The sequence below is a fragment of the Bufo bufo genome, chromosome 5 (genome assembly GCF_905171765.1).
Source record: "Bufo bufo chromosome 5, aBufBuf1.1, whole genome shotgun sequence".
In the NCBI taxonomy this organism is placed as follows: Eukaryota; Metazoa; Chordata; class Amphibia; order Anura; family Bufonidae; genus Bufo; species Bufo bufo.
The window spans coordinates 451,107,859-451,121,146 of record NC_053393.1 but is presented as its reverse complement, the minus strand read 5'-3'; the positions used below and the strand labels follow the sequence as shown (position 1 = coordinate 451,121,146).

General features: G+C 43.1%; 1 protein-coding gene across 2 annotated transcripts; it reads left to right on the top strand.

The window, feature by feature from the left end:
• The first annotated feature begins 4,080 nt into the window (after window positions 1-4,080).
• Window positions 4,081-13,052, top strand: LOC121002272 (protein QNR-71-like). 2 transcript variants are annotated; one of them, XM_040433659.1, is made up of 11 exons: window positions 4,081-4,162; window positions 5,880-6,032; window positions 6,105-6,248; window positions 6,316-6,480; window positions 8,059-8,217; window positions 9,275-9,622; window positions 10,482-10,643; window positions 10,721-10,823; window positions 10,899-11,101; window positions 12,132-12,222; window positions 12,840-13,052. In XM_040433659.1, exons 1-11 carry the CDS (start codon window positions 4,096-4,098, stop codon window positions 12,988-12,990), a joined length of 1,746 nt encoding a protein of 581 aa, XP_040289593.1. In that variant the 5' UTR covers window positions 4,081-4,095; the 3' UTR covers window positions 12,991-13,052. The 2 variants fall into 2 exon arrangements, with proteins under 2 accessions (XP_040289593.1, XP_040289594.1); XM_040433660.1 differs by lacking the exon at window positions 10,482-10,643.
• The last annotated feature ends 236 nt before the right edge of the window (window positions 13,053-13,288 follow it).

The window sequence follows — 13,288 nt, the reverse complement described above, 5'->3', positions numbered from 1 at the left end:
GCTGGGGAGGGGTAATATGAAAAGAAGGCAGAGCAGCCTGGGCACCTACAACAAGAACCCCGCCCCTGGGCACTTGCGAGCCCTCATTTGCATATAGATAAAACTACATTTTTTCAGCCGGTGAAAGTCAGAAGAATACAACAAAGGTACCATTGAAATCTTGTGTAGTTGTGCTAGAGCGCCATGTACGGTAAGCAGTTTATATTGTCAAATTGTCAAGGAAACTGATCTTGGTCCCTTGACCTGATGGAGCGTAGTAGAAGTTGAGTCTTTTCGGACGGAAAAAGAAAAGTCGAACCTACATCCTCAGAAGAGGAAACCTCCTCGACTGACATAACCTCCTCAGACATAGAGACAGGACCAGGAGAGGCCTGTCTAGGTCTCTTACCAGGATTAGTAGAACTACAGGTAACAGCAGTCTCCTAGTCAATTGCACAAAGATATAAGCAAACACTGAAAGAATAAATGCTTGGTGGTCATACTTACTGCAAATGCAGCTAGAAGCTCTTTGCAAATATAATTGATCAAAAATATTTCGGGCCCATCTACCGGTCGTCAAGGTCGCTTCTAATCAGATGGGTCCTACTCTAACATGCCAGAGACCGCATATTTTATCTCCGAAATGGAAGTGTCCATAAATTCCTTCATCCAGGAGAACATCTCACAGACTGTAGGCTCCATACTAGGAGGCATGGGCCGACACCCAGGGCAACCGTGGAATTCATATGAATCTGGCAGTGGAGTGCCACAACTAGAGCACGCAAGATGCCTCTGTTTTTGAGTGGATTTTCCATGTCCGGAACCTGGAGATGTCATGATGACGCAAGTGTAGCACACTAGCAGAATTTCGGCTGACCACCTGAAGTGCAGCTCCGAATGTGACTGGAGTAACACAAGATACCTCTGTTATTAATACTGCCACACTGAGCTAGGCAGACTGGCTTAAATAGCCAGAGGGCGGAGCTAACCTCCTACCCAGAAGTTAGGTCAGAATGCAAGGCCTTACACAGCTGGGGCGGCCTTCTAGAAACTTACTACTAAGTAAAAATCAAATATAATACAACTAGTCGGCCCCGTCTCCTGTCCTCAGACACACAAGAGGACAGGAGGTGCAGAAAAAACTCTAGCGGCAAAAGAAGGCTGCGCGCCCGACCGGAAGTCGTCAGATGACGCACTTCCGGTACGCCACTAGAGCGCTGGCCGCCCGAAGTATTAGAACTCTGGAGCGGTCGGCAGAGGAACCGGATGCCCCTATCCCCTGTCCTAAGACATCGAGGACAGGATCGAACCTACCCAGACGCTCTCGAGCTTCCCCACAGAAAAAAACAGCGGCCGCAAACGCCGCACGTCCACCCGGAAGTCGTCAGATGACGTCCTCCCGGACAAAGCAGGAGCGCCGGCCACGGGGTTTATGGAGAAGCAAGAAAAATCCCAGATGCCGAATGGCATCACACGAACAGGGGCCTGGACCCAAGGGCATCTCAGCAGGTATTTAAAAAGGCAGTAACTTAGTAAATTTAAGAGACTCCAGCTTGGGAGTCTCGCCTGTCCCAAGCTCACAGGACAGAAAAAAAGCACCTCCTGCTAGTGTGGGGAATCGAATATAGGGGTGGGTTTAATTAATTAATTATTGATACTTGGCAGTAACTTTCTTTCAACAAAAATTCCGCCTGTCCTGACAGGGGAGGAATCCCCACTTGCTGCTGGTTAGGACGACAGGAAAAGTTCTATATCCTCCAGGATAAGACATCTGTCTCTTCTGAACCTAAGAGAAAGAAAAAATACAAGGAGGCTTCACTGGTGTCAGGGTTTTAGGGGTGGACCTGGCATGTGATTGGTTGATTAATTTAGTTTTTTAATTAAGCTTGTTAACCTGTTTTTTCTGGTTGTACCTAGGGGAATAAAACCCATATGTAGTTTGTGCTGCCGTAGGACAGATAACAACAATCCCTAAATAGAGCACAGATAAAAGATCAAACATCTCTATTAAAAACCATCAAAAACAAGAAAAAAACTGAATAAATGCTTACCTTCTCCTTCCAATATAGCCCCATGTCTGATGCTGTCAGAGCCTCTATCAGAAAAAATTGGCATGTAGTAGAGAATGACCCCCTATTAGTCAAAGTTGCAAATCAACAACCACTTATCTCCTTTAGACCTAGGAAAAATGTGCCTGACCTCCTGGTAAAATGACAATATGACAACAAATTAGCAAAGGGACACAACTGGCTCCGGGGGTACATTGGCGGTCGTTAGAGATGAGCAAATTTCTTGTTATGAAATTCATTCAAGCTTTGTTTGGTGGTAAAAGCAGAATTGCGTTACCACAGACCATAACGCAATTCTATGACGGAATATTCCGTCATAATAGAAGTCTATGGGCTGCAAAATGGATCAGTCCCGTTTCTATTATGCAGGGAAGTCTCTACCGGTCGTCTTTGCGGTCTGATGCGTCTGTAAAATGCACGGAGAGATGGTAATACGGAGAGAACACGCCTACAGAAGGAGGCAGAGATCATCATAAAAACTAAAGCCCTGGGACCTTTGGGTCTGTACGACAGGAATGACATAAGTGCGTTCCTGTAAATATGGAGTAGACACGTGAAAAAAGAAAAAAATGATGTATACAGAAGTATTTGTCTTTCTGAAAAAAGTCGCACATTTTTAACCCTTACTGTCCATTCACACGTCCATAGTGTATTGTGGATCCGCAATACACCCAGCCGACACCCCCATAGAACTGCCTATTCTTGTCTACAATTGCGGACAAGAAGAGAACATGTTCTATTTTTTTCCAGAGCCGCGGACCAGAAGATCGGGGGCGCGCTCCGGAAATGTGGATGCAGACAGCACACTGTGTGCATCCATTCCTGCCCTATAGAGAATGAATGGGTCCGCACCCGTTCTGCAATTTGCGGAACGGATAACGACCCATTCTACGGACGTGGTGTGAATGGACCCTTATTTGAAGTATTGTAGGAAAGGGTGTGTTTTCGTGCGTTTTATAATTGCGTCTTAATGAAGTGCTTATAAGGGATGTGACACACGTGTTTGTGTGTCTGTAGATCAGACGAACTGCACGCCAGCACGAAACAGCCGTCACCTATATGTCCATGTCTCCATGTACCTGCATTATGAAATAAAGGAAAGATTTTAACTCTCGGGGTGAGTGCCATGTGACCTTTGTCTTCTGTACATGGACTGACAGTATCCGTGTTTTGCGTATCCGCAATTTGCAGACCGCAAAATACATACGTTCATGTGCATGAAGCTTAATACTGAACTACGGGCGTTGCCTGACATACCATGTGTACATGCAGTTTCATTCTCATGTGATTTTGAATTACAAAAAATCCAACATATTTCAAAAGTTCTGTAACTGAAAACAGTTATATTGTGATTTCACTTGGAGGATTCAAGTTCTTTCTGTTGCTGTTTTGGTGGTTGGATCACTTTTTCTTACAATGACGTCTGATTCTCTATACAAATGTCTTTTGATATATCTTCTGCAAAAATAACAATATACAAAAAAATGAAACTTGAGATTTGAGAGTCTGAGATTTAAGGGAGTGACTCATAAGCCCATGAGCAGGGACGCTGGCTCCTTTAGGCCTCATGCACACGACCGTTGTGTGTTTTGCGATCCGCAAAACACGGATGGCATCTGTGTGCGTTCCGTAATTTGCGGAACGGCACGGACAACCATTAATATAACTGCCTATTCTTGTCCGCAAAACGCAGACAAGGAATAGGACAGGTTCTATATTTTTTTGTGGACTACGGAATGGAGCAACAGATGCGGACAACACATGGAGTGCTGTCCGCATCTTTTGCGGCCCCATTGAAGTGAATGGGTCTGCATCCAAGCCGCAAAAACTGCGGCTCGGATGCAGACCAAAACAACGGCTGTGTGCATGAGGCCTTACTTGAAGTCAGCCATCTTTCCCTAATTCCATCACATGATGGGCCTGCAGGCTTTTCATAAACAGGAGGAGGGATCATGGGGACTGACTGCTATTTAGTGCAGCTGTGACTTGTTGAGCCCAGTTTAAATGCTGGTGCACAGGTCCCTGCCCAGCTCATTCCCCTTCCAGGATGTTGCCAGTAGTAGTGGAAGGTTTGGTGGTGCTCTGCCTGGTCTCCAGCATTCAGGCAGGAAAACGTGAGTGAGGGTCTAACATGGTCATTGTCATGTGTCAGTGTATACAGTGGGGGGTTAGCAGCAGTAGAGCTACAAGATCCAGACTGTACAGATGTAGCAGAGCTAAAAGGAGCTGATGATGCCACTGAAAACTTTTGGAAAAAGTCTAAATAGTTTACCATGTTTACTTAATGGGGTAACTATCCCTTTTAGCTCTGCTACATCTGTATATTGATGACCTACACATTCAGACTGTGTAACTGATATATATGTTGTGTAACACCTGTGCTTGCTAAATGCTAATATACTGTGAAGTGTTAAGTCCTCTGTTTTAAACTATGTCTAAGTATTCAACTTCTACAGAATGTTAGTGTGTACCGTGTGTATCTGCTGCAGGATTTCTGTTACATCAAAATCTCTGCTGAAAAGGCTTTAATTTTGTTGCATAACTTTTCAGTGCAAATGCTGTGGGTTTGTTACAATGCAGAAGGTGAAACTGGTAAATGGTGTAAACTTATAACTTGCAGCACAGGTTATATACAGGTTCTGCTGCGGAAATGTTATGCAGCATTTGGATTGGTTTTTTTTTTTTTTTTTTTTTTTTTGGTGAACAGAACCAATGCTTCTCTTTACTAGTGCTGTGAGTCTGAATATTCTCCCCTTGCTGATTTAATAGCAGGTGGAGTCCAGCAATCTTACTACATGGCCATGCACATTGATTGGTTGAACAATTCCTTAGCTGCAGCTATACATGTGTGGCTCCATCTGGTATCTGCACAGACGGATCCGCACCTATAATGCAAACGCTTGTATCCGTTAGACTTTTTTTTTAAAGAATGCAAGATCAAACTGATCTGTCCTGACTTACATTGGAAGTCAATGGGGGACGGATCTGTTTTCAATTACACCATATTGTCAGTGAAAACGGATCCGTCCCCATTGACTTGCATTGTAAGTCAGGATGGATCCGTTTGGCTCCGCATCGACAGTCGGACAAACTCTGCAAGCAGCATTTTGGTGTCCGCATCCAGAGCGGAACGGAGCCAAACTGATGCATTCTGAACGGATTATCCTTATCCATTCAGAATGCATTCGGGCACAACTGATCCGTTTTTAACTGTTTGTGAGCCCTGAAACGGAATTCAAAACGCCAGTGTGAAAGTAGCCTTAGTCCATATTGGATGTTCAAAATAGTCATAAATGTTCTATGAAACCAGACAATGGCTGAAAAATCTTTCTGGGATCATTATTGGACTTCAAATCTTTGGCCAGACATTGCAGATAAGGAAGTTGCACAAAATGGCAGTCTGTTTCACTACTTGTGGTCAGACCTATGATGGGGAAACTGAACACTATTATTCGATGGGGTTCATCTGATGGATCTGATACTTCATTTTCATTCGGTTTCAAAGATGGAGCTGACCATAGATGAGCAGAGCTGTGGTAGCATTGTGAAGGGCCCCTAACACGTACATGGTTAGTGTTGCACCACGTGTAGTATTAGGACAAGTAGCTTTACTGTCCAGTATCTGAGCTATAGGGGTAGTATACAGGACATGGAAGCTGCAGCTCCCTCCATAGAACTGCTAACTACATAACATGCTGAACTCGCAATGTCTTACTGGCAAAGAACATGGGGAACATCTAAGTCCATGCATGGATCCAGCTATCATCTACTTTGTAGAACACATTGGTTTTGCAATCAATATCTATTAAATCCCAATATGTAACTTAACAGGGTTTCAGGATGTAATGGAGTTTGGAAGGAAATCTGGCTCTAGAGGTCCCGGCAACCACATAAATGGCTGGTCTCCTGATACCAACTCGTGGAATGAGAAACTGTACCCTGCCTGGAAGTCTGGGGATACAAGATGGGAAAACTGCTGGAAAGGTATTACTTCAGATATAACTGTAATAAAGTGCATGTGACTTAAAATCTTGCTGACTTCATATGTTTGTCTAGGTGGCAAGGTTGTGGCATTGTTGACCAGTGACAGTCCTGCGCTGATAGGGTCAAACATCACTTTTGCTGTCAACCTGCAGTTCCCCAGATGTCAGAAGGAAAATGAAGATGGAGACATTGTCTATGAAAGAGGGTGTGGAAATGGTAAATACAGTGAGACTACAGAATGTTGTAGATGTGTAGATGACATCTTACAAGGTTGTCTATTTAGTTTCCTCCAGCTTCCCAGACCAATATGTGTATAACTGGACCAAGTGGATAGATTTCTGTAACGAAGGAAACTGCAGCTTTGCTAACGGCTTTCCAGATGGCAGACCATTTCCACATTCCCCTCGCTGGAGGCGACACAACTTCATTTACATTTTCTCCACTCAAGGTATGTTTCTTGTGTAGTGCCTGTAATCTACTTGGGGTGCTTTACACCTACAGGTATCTGACCATCTTCTGTCCAATGAGGACTATTACAGTAAAGATCAAGGCATGAACAGATAACCTATCCATGGCTGTAACTTAAACTGTACTGGAGTGTCTTACTTGTTGGGGATCAAGCAGAGATCTTTATCTTGCTCTATGGCAGAAAGTAAATACTCAATGCATTCCCTATGGGCGGTACTTTTGTGCAGTAAAGTGTAGGTGTAGCCTCAGTGTTTAATAAGACCTTCTGCCTGTATTTTGATACAGTTCTTGAAGCAAAAACCAGGATTAGTGATGAGCAAACTTGTGTTTTTTCAAGTTCTGCGTACAGGTTTGGGTTATCTAAGAATCCCGTTATGGATTCCACTACCACGGACCATACTGGAATTCGATGACTGCATACACTACGGAAGCCTGTAGGCGGGGTCTATAGCAGGGATGAGCAACGTTTTGGTACTCCCGTTGCTGTGAAACTGCAACTCCCAGCATGCAAACATGACTGGCTTGTTAGAACTCCACAGAAGTGACACTCATTCTGCGGTTATAGTTTCTAAACGGATGGAGTGCCCGAGGTTGATCCCTGGTCTATAGGTTCATTCACTACAAGCTTGCACTAATATATAAATTATAATGACTTTATTCACACTAAAGTGTTTTGATTGGAGCTTCTATGGACTTCAGGCATAAAAAGATCATCCCCTGTTCTGTTTAGAGCCACACCTGGTTTTGGCTCGCATCACATTTCTGCCTCTGTTTTGGTCAAAATGGTGACTTCCAGTTCACTGTATTCTGGGGGCTTCAATGGGGTTGTCCATCCATGACAAATCGCTTATCTACAGTATAGGTGAGTATAGCGGGGTCTGACCACTGGGAATCCCCCTGATCACAAGAATGGGATGAATCCCAGGGTCGTCTAAGGTGCATGGGTGACTGTCTGAATGGAGAGCTGATCACTATGGATGAGTGAGTTGACTTCTGATGCGTCATCTGAAGTCTATTCCCATAAAACTTTGTAATACTGTGCGGAGCGGGAGCTCCATACAGTATTAGAATGTATTTTCTCCAATAAGCCCAAGTTATTACTTCACAAATTCTTGCAAGACTTTGATAACTTGGTGAATTACTGTAAAAACCTTGACGCTTAACTCTGGTTCAGTTCCAAGGTATCACTTAGAACCAAACCAGAGTTCGATATCTACTTTTACAGTAATCAATTCAGTCATTGCAAATAGTCTTGCAAGACTTCATGAAGTAATAACTTTGGCTCATTGGAGCAAATATAAAGATTTGTGCAGGTTGACTCCAGATGAAAAATCCAAAATCCATCCCTACAGTCCATGAGTGGTGCTTTAAGTCAACAGGTTCTCCAGCAGACTCTGACCAGAATGAGGTCCAATGTCCTGTGGACAGGTGAAGTTATGGTGGGGATACCTTTTAAGTTGGATAACCATTAAGGACTGAAAACAGCTTTGATTATGCGTTTATGAAATGTGCAAGCCATTGCACATGTAGATTGAAAAATGGTGTTCTCTCTTGTCAGGCCAATATTATGGAATGATTGGGAGATCGTTTACTACTCTGTCCATTAAAACTACAAACATCACTGCTGGAACGCAAATGATGGAGGTCAAGGTTTTTAGAAGAGGTTCTCATAACCACTACCCAGTTGCTACAGCAAGCAGCATTTATGTTGTAACTGGTAAGCTATGAAATCTATGTAAAGGCACCAAAGATTCAGCATTTGAACAGTGGCGTGTGTTGGTGGCTGCTAGAGATGACTGAATTAGATTTTTGAAATTCGTTCACACTTCGTTTACTGGTAAAAGGTGAATTGTGTTATAGATTCCGTTAACACGGACCATAATGCAATTCTATGCCTTTAGAGGTATTCTGTTAATTATTCCGTCATAATAAGTCTATGGGGGCTGCAAAACAGATCTGTCCCGTTTATGCAGGAGGGGACTCCCCTGCATAACTGAAACGGGGATGGATCCGTTTTGCAGCCCGTAGAATTCTAATATGATGGAATCCCTGCACGTTCTGAGTTTAGCTGTTAATTACTGATAGGACTGCCTCCTTGACTCCAATGTCCAGGATGAGAAATAATTTAATTATTCATCATAACTTGGTTATTATCCAACATTCATATGCTGATAAGCTCACACAACTATCATTGACTTCCCTTTTATGCTCTTCCTATGCTTGACTCATCTGCTTAGGTCAATTGGTGACCGGCAGCTAATTCTATACGAGTAAGCATACAGGGAAGACTTACTGATGGGACCACCCAAATGACACCTGAACAGAAGTTTAAATGCACAAATTATAGGCGTCACTTATTAACATGCTCCTTTTTTGGCATAAAGGTCATTTGTGCAGCAAACTGACTATTCCCTGCTCATGCCAGGTCTAAAAGGGGGATGGGGTAGAGGGAGGACTGGCAGGCCCATCTCATTAATTTTCTATGCCTGTTTTAGGGATAGAAAATGGTCTAAATCTAAGCCATCAAGGGAGCTGGCATAGATTTAGACAGATGGTGGATACACATACTATGTAGAGGCCAGCACCTACATGCATTAGGCATATCCACTGCCAGTGCAAGGGGTATTAAGACCAGTGTCTAAAATGCCAGTCTTAAACACCCTGCATGTTTTGCTAAATAGTGTCCCACAATCTGCTTGGCTCTAACGTGCTGCCTGCAGACTTTCATGGTGACACGTTCCCTCTAAACTTGACTACTTTTTATTTTTTAATAGATCAAGTTCCATTTTATGTGAACCTTACACAGAAGAATGACAAGAATTCCTCAGACAGCATCTTTATTAAAGATTCACCAATCAAATTTGACATCCACATCCATGATCCAAGCAATTATCTCAAGAATTCTGAATTGACATTTGATTGGGACTATGGTGATGGGAATGGTTCATCTGTTTCCAATAACCCTGTCTCTAGTCATATTTATACCATGCTTGGAAGCTTTAGGGCTAACTTGACCATCAAAGCTGCCATTCCTGATCCGTGTAAACCTGTTACACCCACTCCAATCTCTACACAACCTCTACCAACCACCACCAGTACTTTCACCACTTCCAATTCTACAGGTGAGTTGTATAAAAACAAATGTATCTAAGCTTGATATTTTATGATTAAAGGTGTTTCCTGGCCCCTGATATTAATAACCTACCTCAGGATAGGTCATTAATATTAAATCTGTGAGGGTCTGACACCCTACCCCAAGCACTGAATGGTACAGGAATAGTAGTTGTGCCAGGTTACTGCAGCCCTGCTCCTACTTACTTCAGTGGTAGCTGAGTTGCAGTAATCCAGCATAGCCACTACAGAGCTGTGCTTGTTCTATTCAAAGTATTGGCTCTAGGGCCAGAGGCTGCCGGGAACAGCTGATTGGCAGAGTGGGGTGTTGGAAACTCAACGACTGGATGTTGATGACCTATCCTGAGGATATGTCATCACTGTAAGGAGCCTGTAAAACCAATTTAAGCGTTGACCCATCCTCAGGTCATTAATAGCCAATCAGCTGTTCCCTGCAGCCTCTGGCGCTAGCACTCTGAAAGGAATGTGAAGCATGGCTGAGTGTAGTGGCTGCGTGGTATTACTGCAGCTCAGCTACCACTGAAGTAACTTGGCACAACCACTAAGCTTCCTGTTCCATTTACAGTGCTAGTTCTAGCACGGGGGTGGGGGGTGCAGGGTGTTGGACCCTCCCTGATCTATCCAGAAGTAGATCAATAATATCAGGAGCCTGGAAACCCCTTAAGGTTTGCTTAGGAGATGCACAAATAGTATCAGGCAGTGGGGTTGATCTTGTGTCCATAATGTGTGTGGGAGGGGGGGCGGTTTGACGGTGCTGTGGGTAATCCTCTGTACAAAAGTAAAGTAAGCCATATGTGCAGGGGGACTTATTTTTATTTTTTACACCCCCCCCCCCCCCTCCCCTTGCAGATAACTCAACAGAACTACCACAGTTTGACTCTGAAACTTTACCACTGACAACTGAAATGCCAAACATTACCACTGTTTATACAGCCATTCCATACACCACTTCTACTCCTGGTTGCTTCATATATAGATATGGTTATTACAGCACTAAGATTACAGTTGTAGGTAAGTTGTCGGTCACTTATACAGCTAGGCTTAGAATGTACTGTGCCTAGAATCTGACTTGCTCTTTCCAACTTCAGATGGTATCCTTGAGGTCAACATTGTTGAAATGACAAGCATCCAAGTACCCACATATCAGACTGAAGGCTCTCTTGTTGACTTTGTGGTGACTTGCGAAGGAAGGTATGTCTTGGCAAACAGAAGACAAACTCCCTGTAAAACTGATGTTCCCTGTGTTTGATAACCTTGTTCCTTCAGTCTGCCTACAGATGCCTGCACGGTAGTCTCGGATGCTAGTTGCATGATTCCCCAGGACATGGTTTGTGATGAAGTTCCATCTTCTGATCAATGCTTGCTGATCCTAAGAAGAGCATTTGAGCCAGGATCTTACTGTGTAAATATCACACTAAGTGATGGTGCAAGTTTGGCTCTTGCTAGTACGCTGGTGTTTATAGATGGTGGTAAGTGACACCCTATTGGTTTTCAGTGTCCATAGGATTGACAGCCTGAAGTAGCTCACACTGTAAAAGCTTCCAATATATGTTAACCCCTATCGGGCACATTTCAGGGTTCTACAAATTTAATACAGCAAATTGCTGTCTCAACTGTTATGACCTCTTCTACACATGCAGATAATCATCTTTGATATAAGGGATGAGCATTTGTAGAAACTCTTGATCCCAATAATTGCCCTGTGCAAAAGCTATTGGCGTTCAGGTCTTTCAGCTAGCTCCTAGGATCAGTTTCTGTGCAGCAGATCAGCCTGTGTAAACTGGATCTGCTGCCAAAAAATGAATGTATGCTACAGCCAGTGTTTGTGCCCAATCACTTGTCCCCCATACAGCAGAGGTGGTTGCTGTATGTAAATGCATCTTACCTCCACTGATTATTGGGTAATGATCAGGAACATCTGGCTCATTCAATTACCTGAAACATGGGTCTATGTGAAAGGGTTCTCTGGGAATGATTTTAAAATGGCAGCCTGCAACCTGTCCTAGAATGTCAGGTAGACTGGTTGCCTGGTGGGTGAAGGGCGGGGGCCTTACTACACCCTTCACCTTTGTACAATAGATGGTAATGATGTGATCCTGCCTATATGCTATCATGTCCGACAGAAGAACTCACTAATACTTAGTATAAGTAAGTGCCAGAGCGTAGTGTAGTGAAACCCCCCCCCCCCCCCCCCCGTAAGTGGAGGCAACCAGTGCTCCTCACATTCTAGGACATGATGCTGCTAGCCATTTTGGAGAACCCTTTCAAGTGAGTTTCCCCTCTTCATATTCTAGACAAACATTCACAACAAGGAGTGACAGTGCAGCTTGTTAGTCCAATCTGCTTCCTCTGACTACCCTCTCCCAACCATAAATTTTATCCTTAACTTTCAAAAGCTTGACTTGAAGATGGTCACTTGCATCCAACTATTACAGTTGTGCAACAGAACTCAAATAAGGTATCAAGACATAATGTAGACTTCCTTTTTTCCCCCTGTAGGTTCTAAAATGCAGCAGACTGTTTCCGCAGTACTTGTTCCTCTTGCTTTGGTTGCACTTGTTGCTGTGGTGATTGGTATTACCCTTTACAGGTAAGTTAGTACTCCTGCATTCATTTAAAACATGGTTTTGGCTTTTCCATTTGACATCTTAGTATCTCTTTACAGCTCAAACTCTTTCTTCCAACCAGCATTGTGGCTGGTGGCAATATTTTACTTCTCTGGCCAGGAATCCTGGGGCGATAACCAGAATTTTATTGAGGTGTTCTAGAGATTAGCCTGCACAGTGTAAACTTGGATTAAAACATCTAAACAAATCACACTAGTGGACAATTCTGGGTAGTCTGGCCCACCTTTTAGTCTAAGTTTATACCACTTAAAGTTGACTAACTTTCCACTGTTTTTTGTTTGACAAGGGGGCATAGCCTTCCAATGTGGTGCAAAGCATGTATGCCAGTCTGATTTGGTGGATACTGCACCAAAATATTTCTAAACCTAATGAGCCAAATTATCTTTTTTATTTTATAGAACAAGGTCTAGGTGCACTCACATTAGTAAATACAGGACAGTTCTTTCATGTGGGGAGCCCATACGTTATAACTGGCTATAATCTAGCAAAACTTCTGGGCACAACTGCTGCATGTAATATTTTTGATCCTATCAATTTAAGGAAGAACTTGGTATTAAGTAAACTGCCTTTTATCATCTAGGAAATACAAGGAATATAAACCAATTGCAAATGCTTCAGATGGAAGAAGTGATCAAGGAATCATTGTGTACTTCAGTCAGATCAAAGATGTTCTCTTCAAAAAAAGCAACGAGCGTGATCCTCTTCTGAAAAGCAAGGCTGCAATAATATAATTCTTAAAACTGTCTGCCATGTCTTGGTATGCTGCTGCTTGGTCCTTCATCTAAGTCCTAAACCTGTAGTAGAAATACTTGTTAATAAAGTGTTTCCTTTAACTGGTGTCGTGTCTAAAATGGGTAATGGTTACAACCTGGTCATTCTTGCAGTCAGAGGCTGTCTGGAACACAATGTTAATATACATTCATCCCTCCTCCAATTCTTTTTGATCATGGGTCTTGTGCTGCATGTGACCAGCAGAACTGTAGATTTGATAAAAAAATGTTTATTACCCAAGAGTAATGGATTTGTTTG

Coding starts and splice junctions, on each gene's coding strand:
- LOC121002272 (XM_040433659.1), top strand. CDS start 4,096: ATGTTGCCAGTAGTAGTGGAAGGTTTGGTGGTGCTCTGCCTGGTCTCC. Junction 6,249..6,315: donor TGAAAGAGGGTGTGGAAATG/GTAAATACAGTG, acceptor TTGTCTATTTAG/TTTCCTCCAGCTTCCCAGAC. Junction 12,223..12,839: donor ATTGGTATTACCCTTTACAG/GTAAGTTAGTAC, acceptor TTTATCATCTAG/GAAATACAAGGAATATAAAC.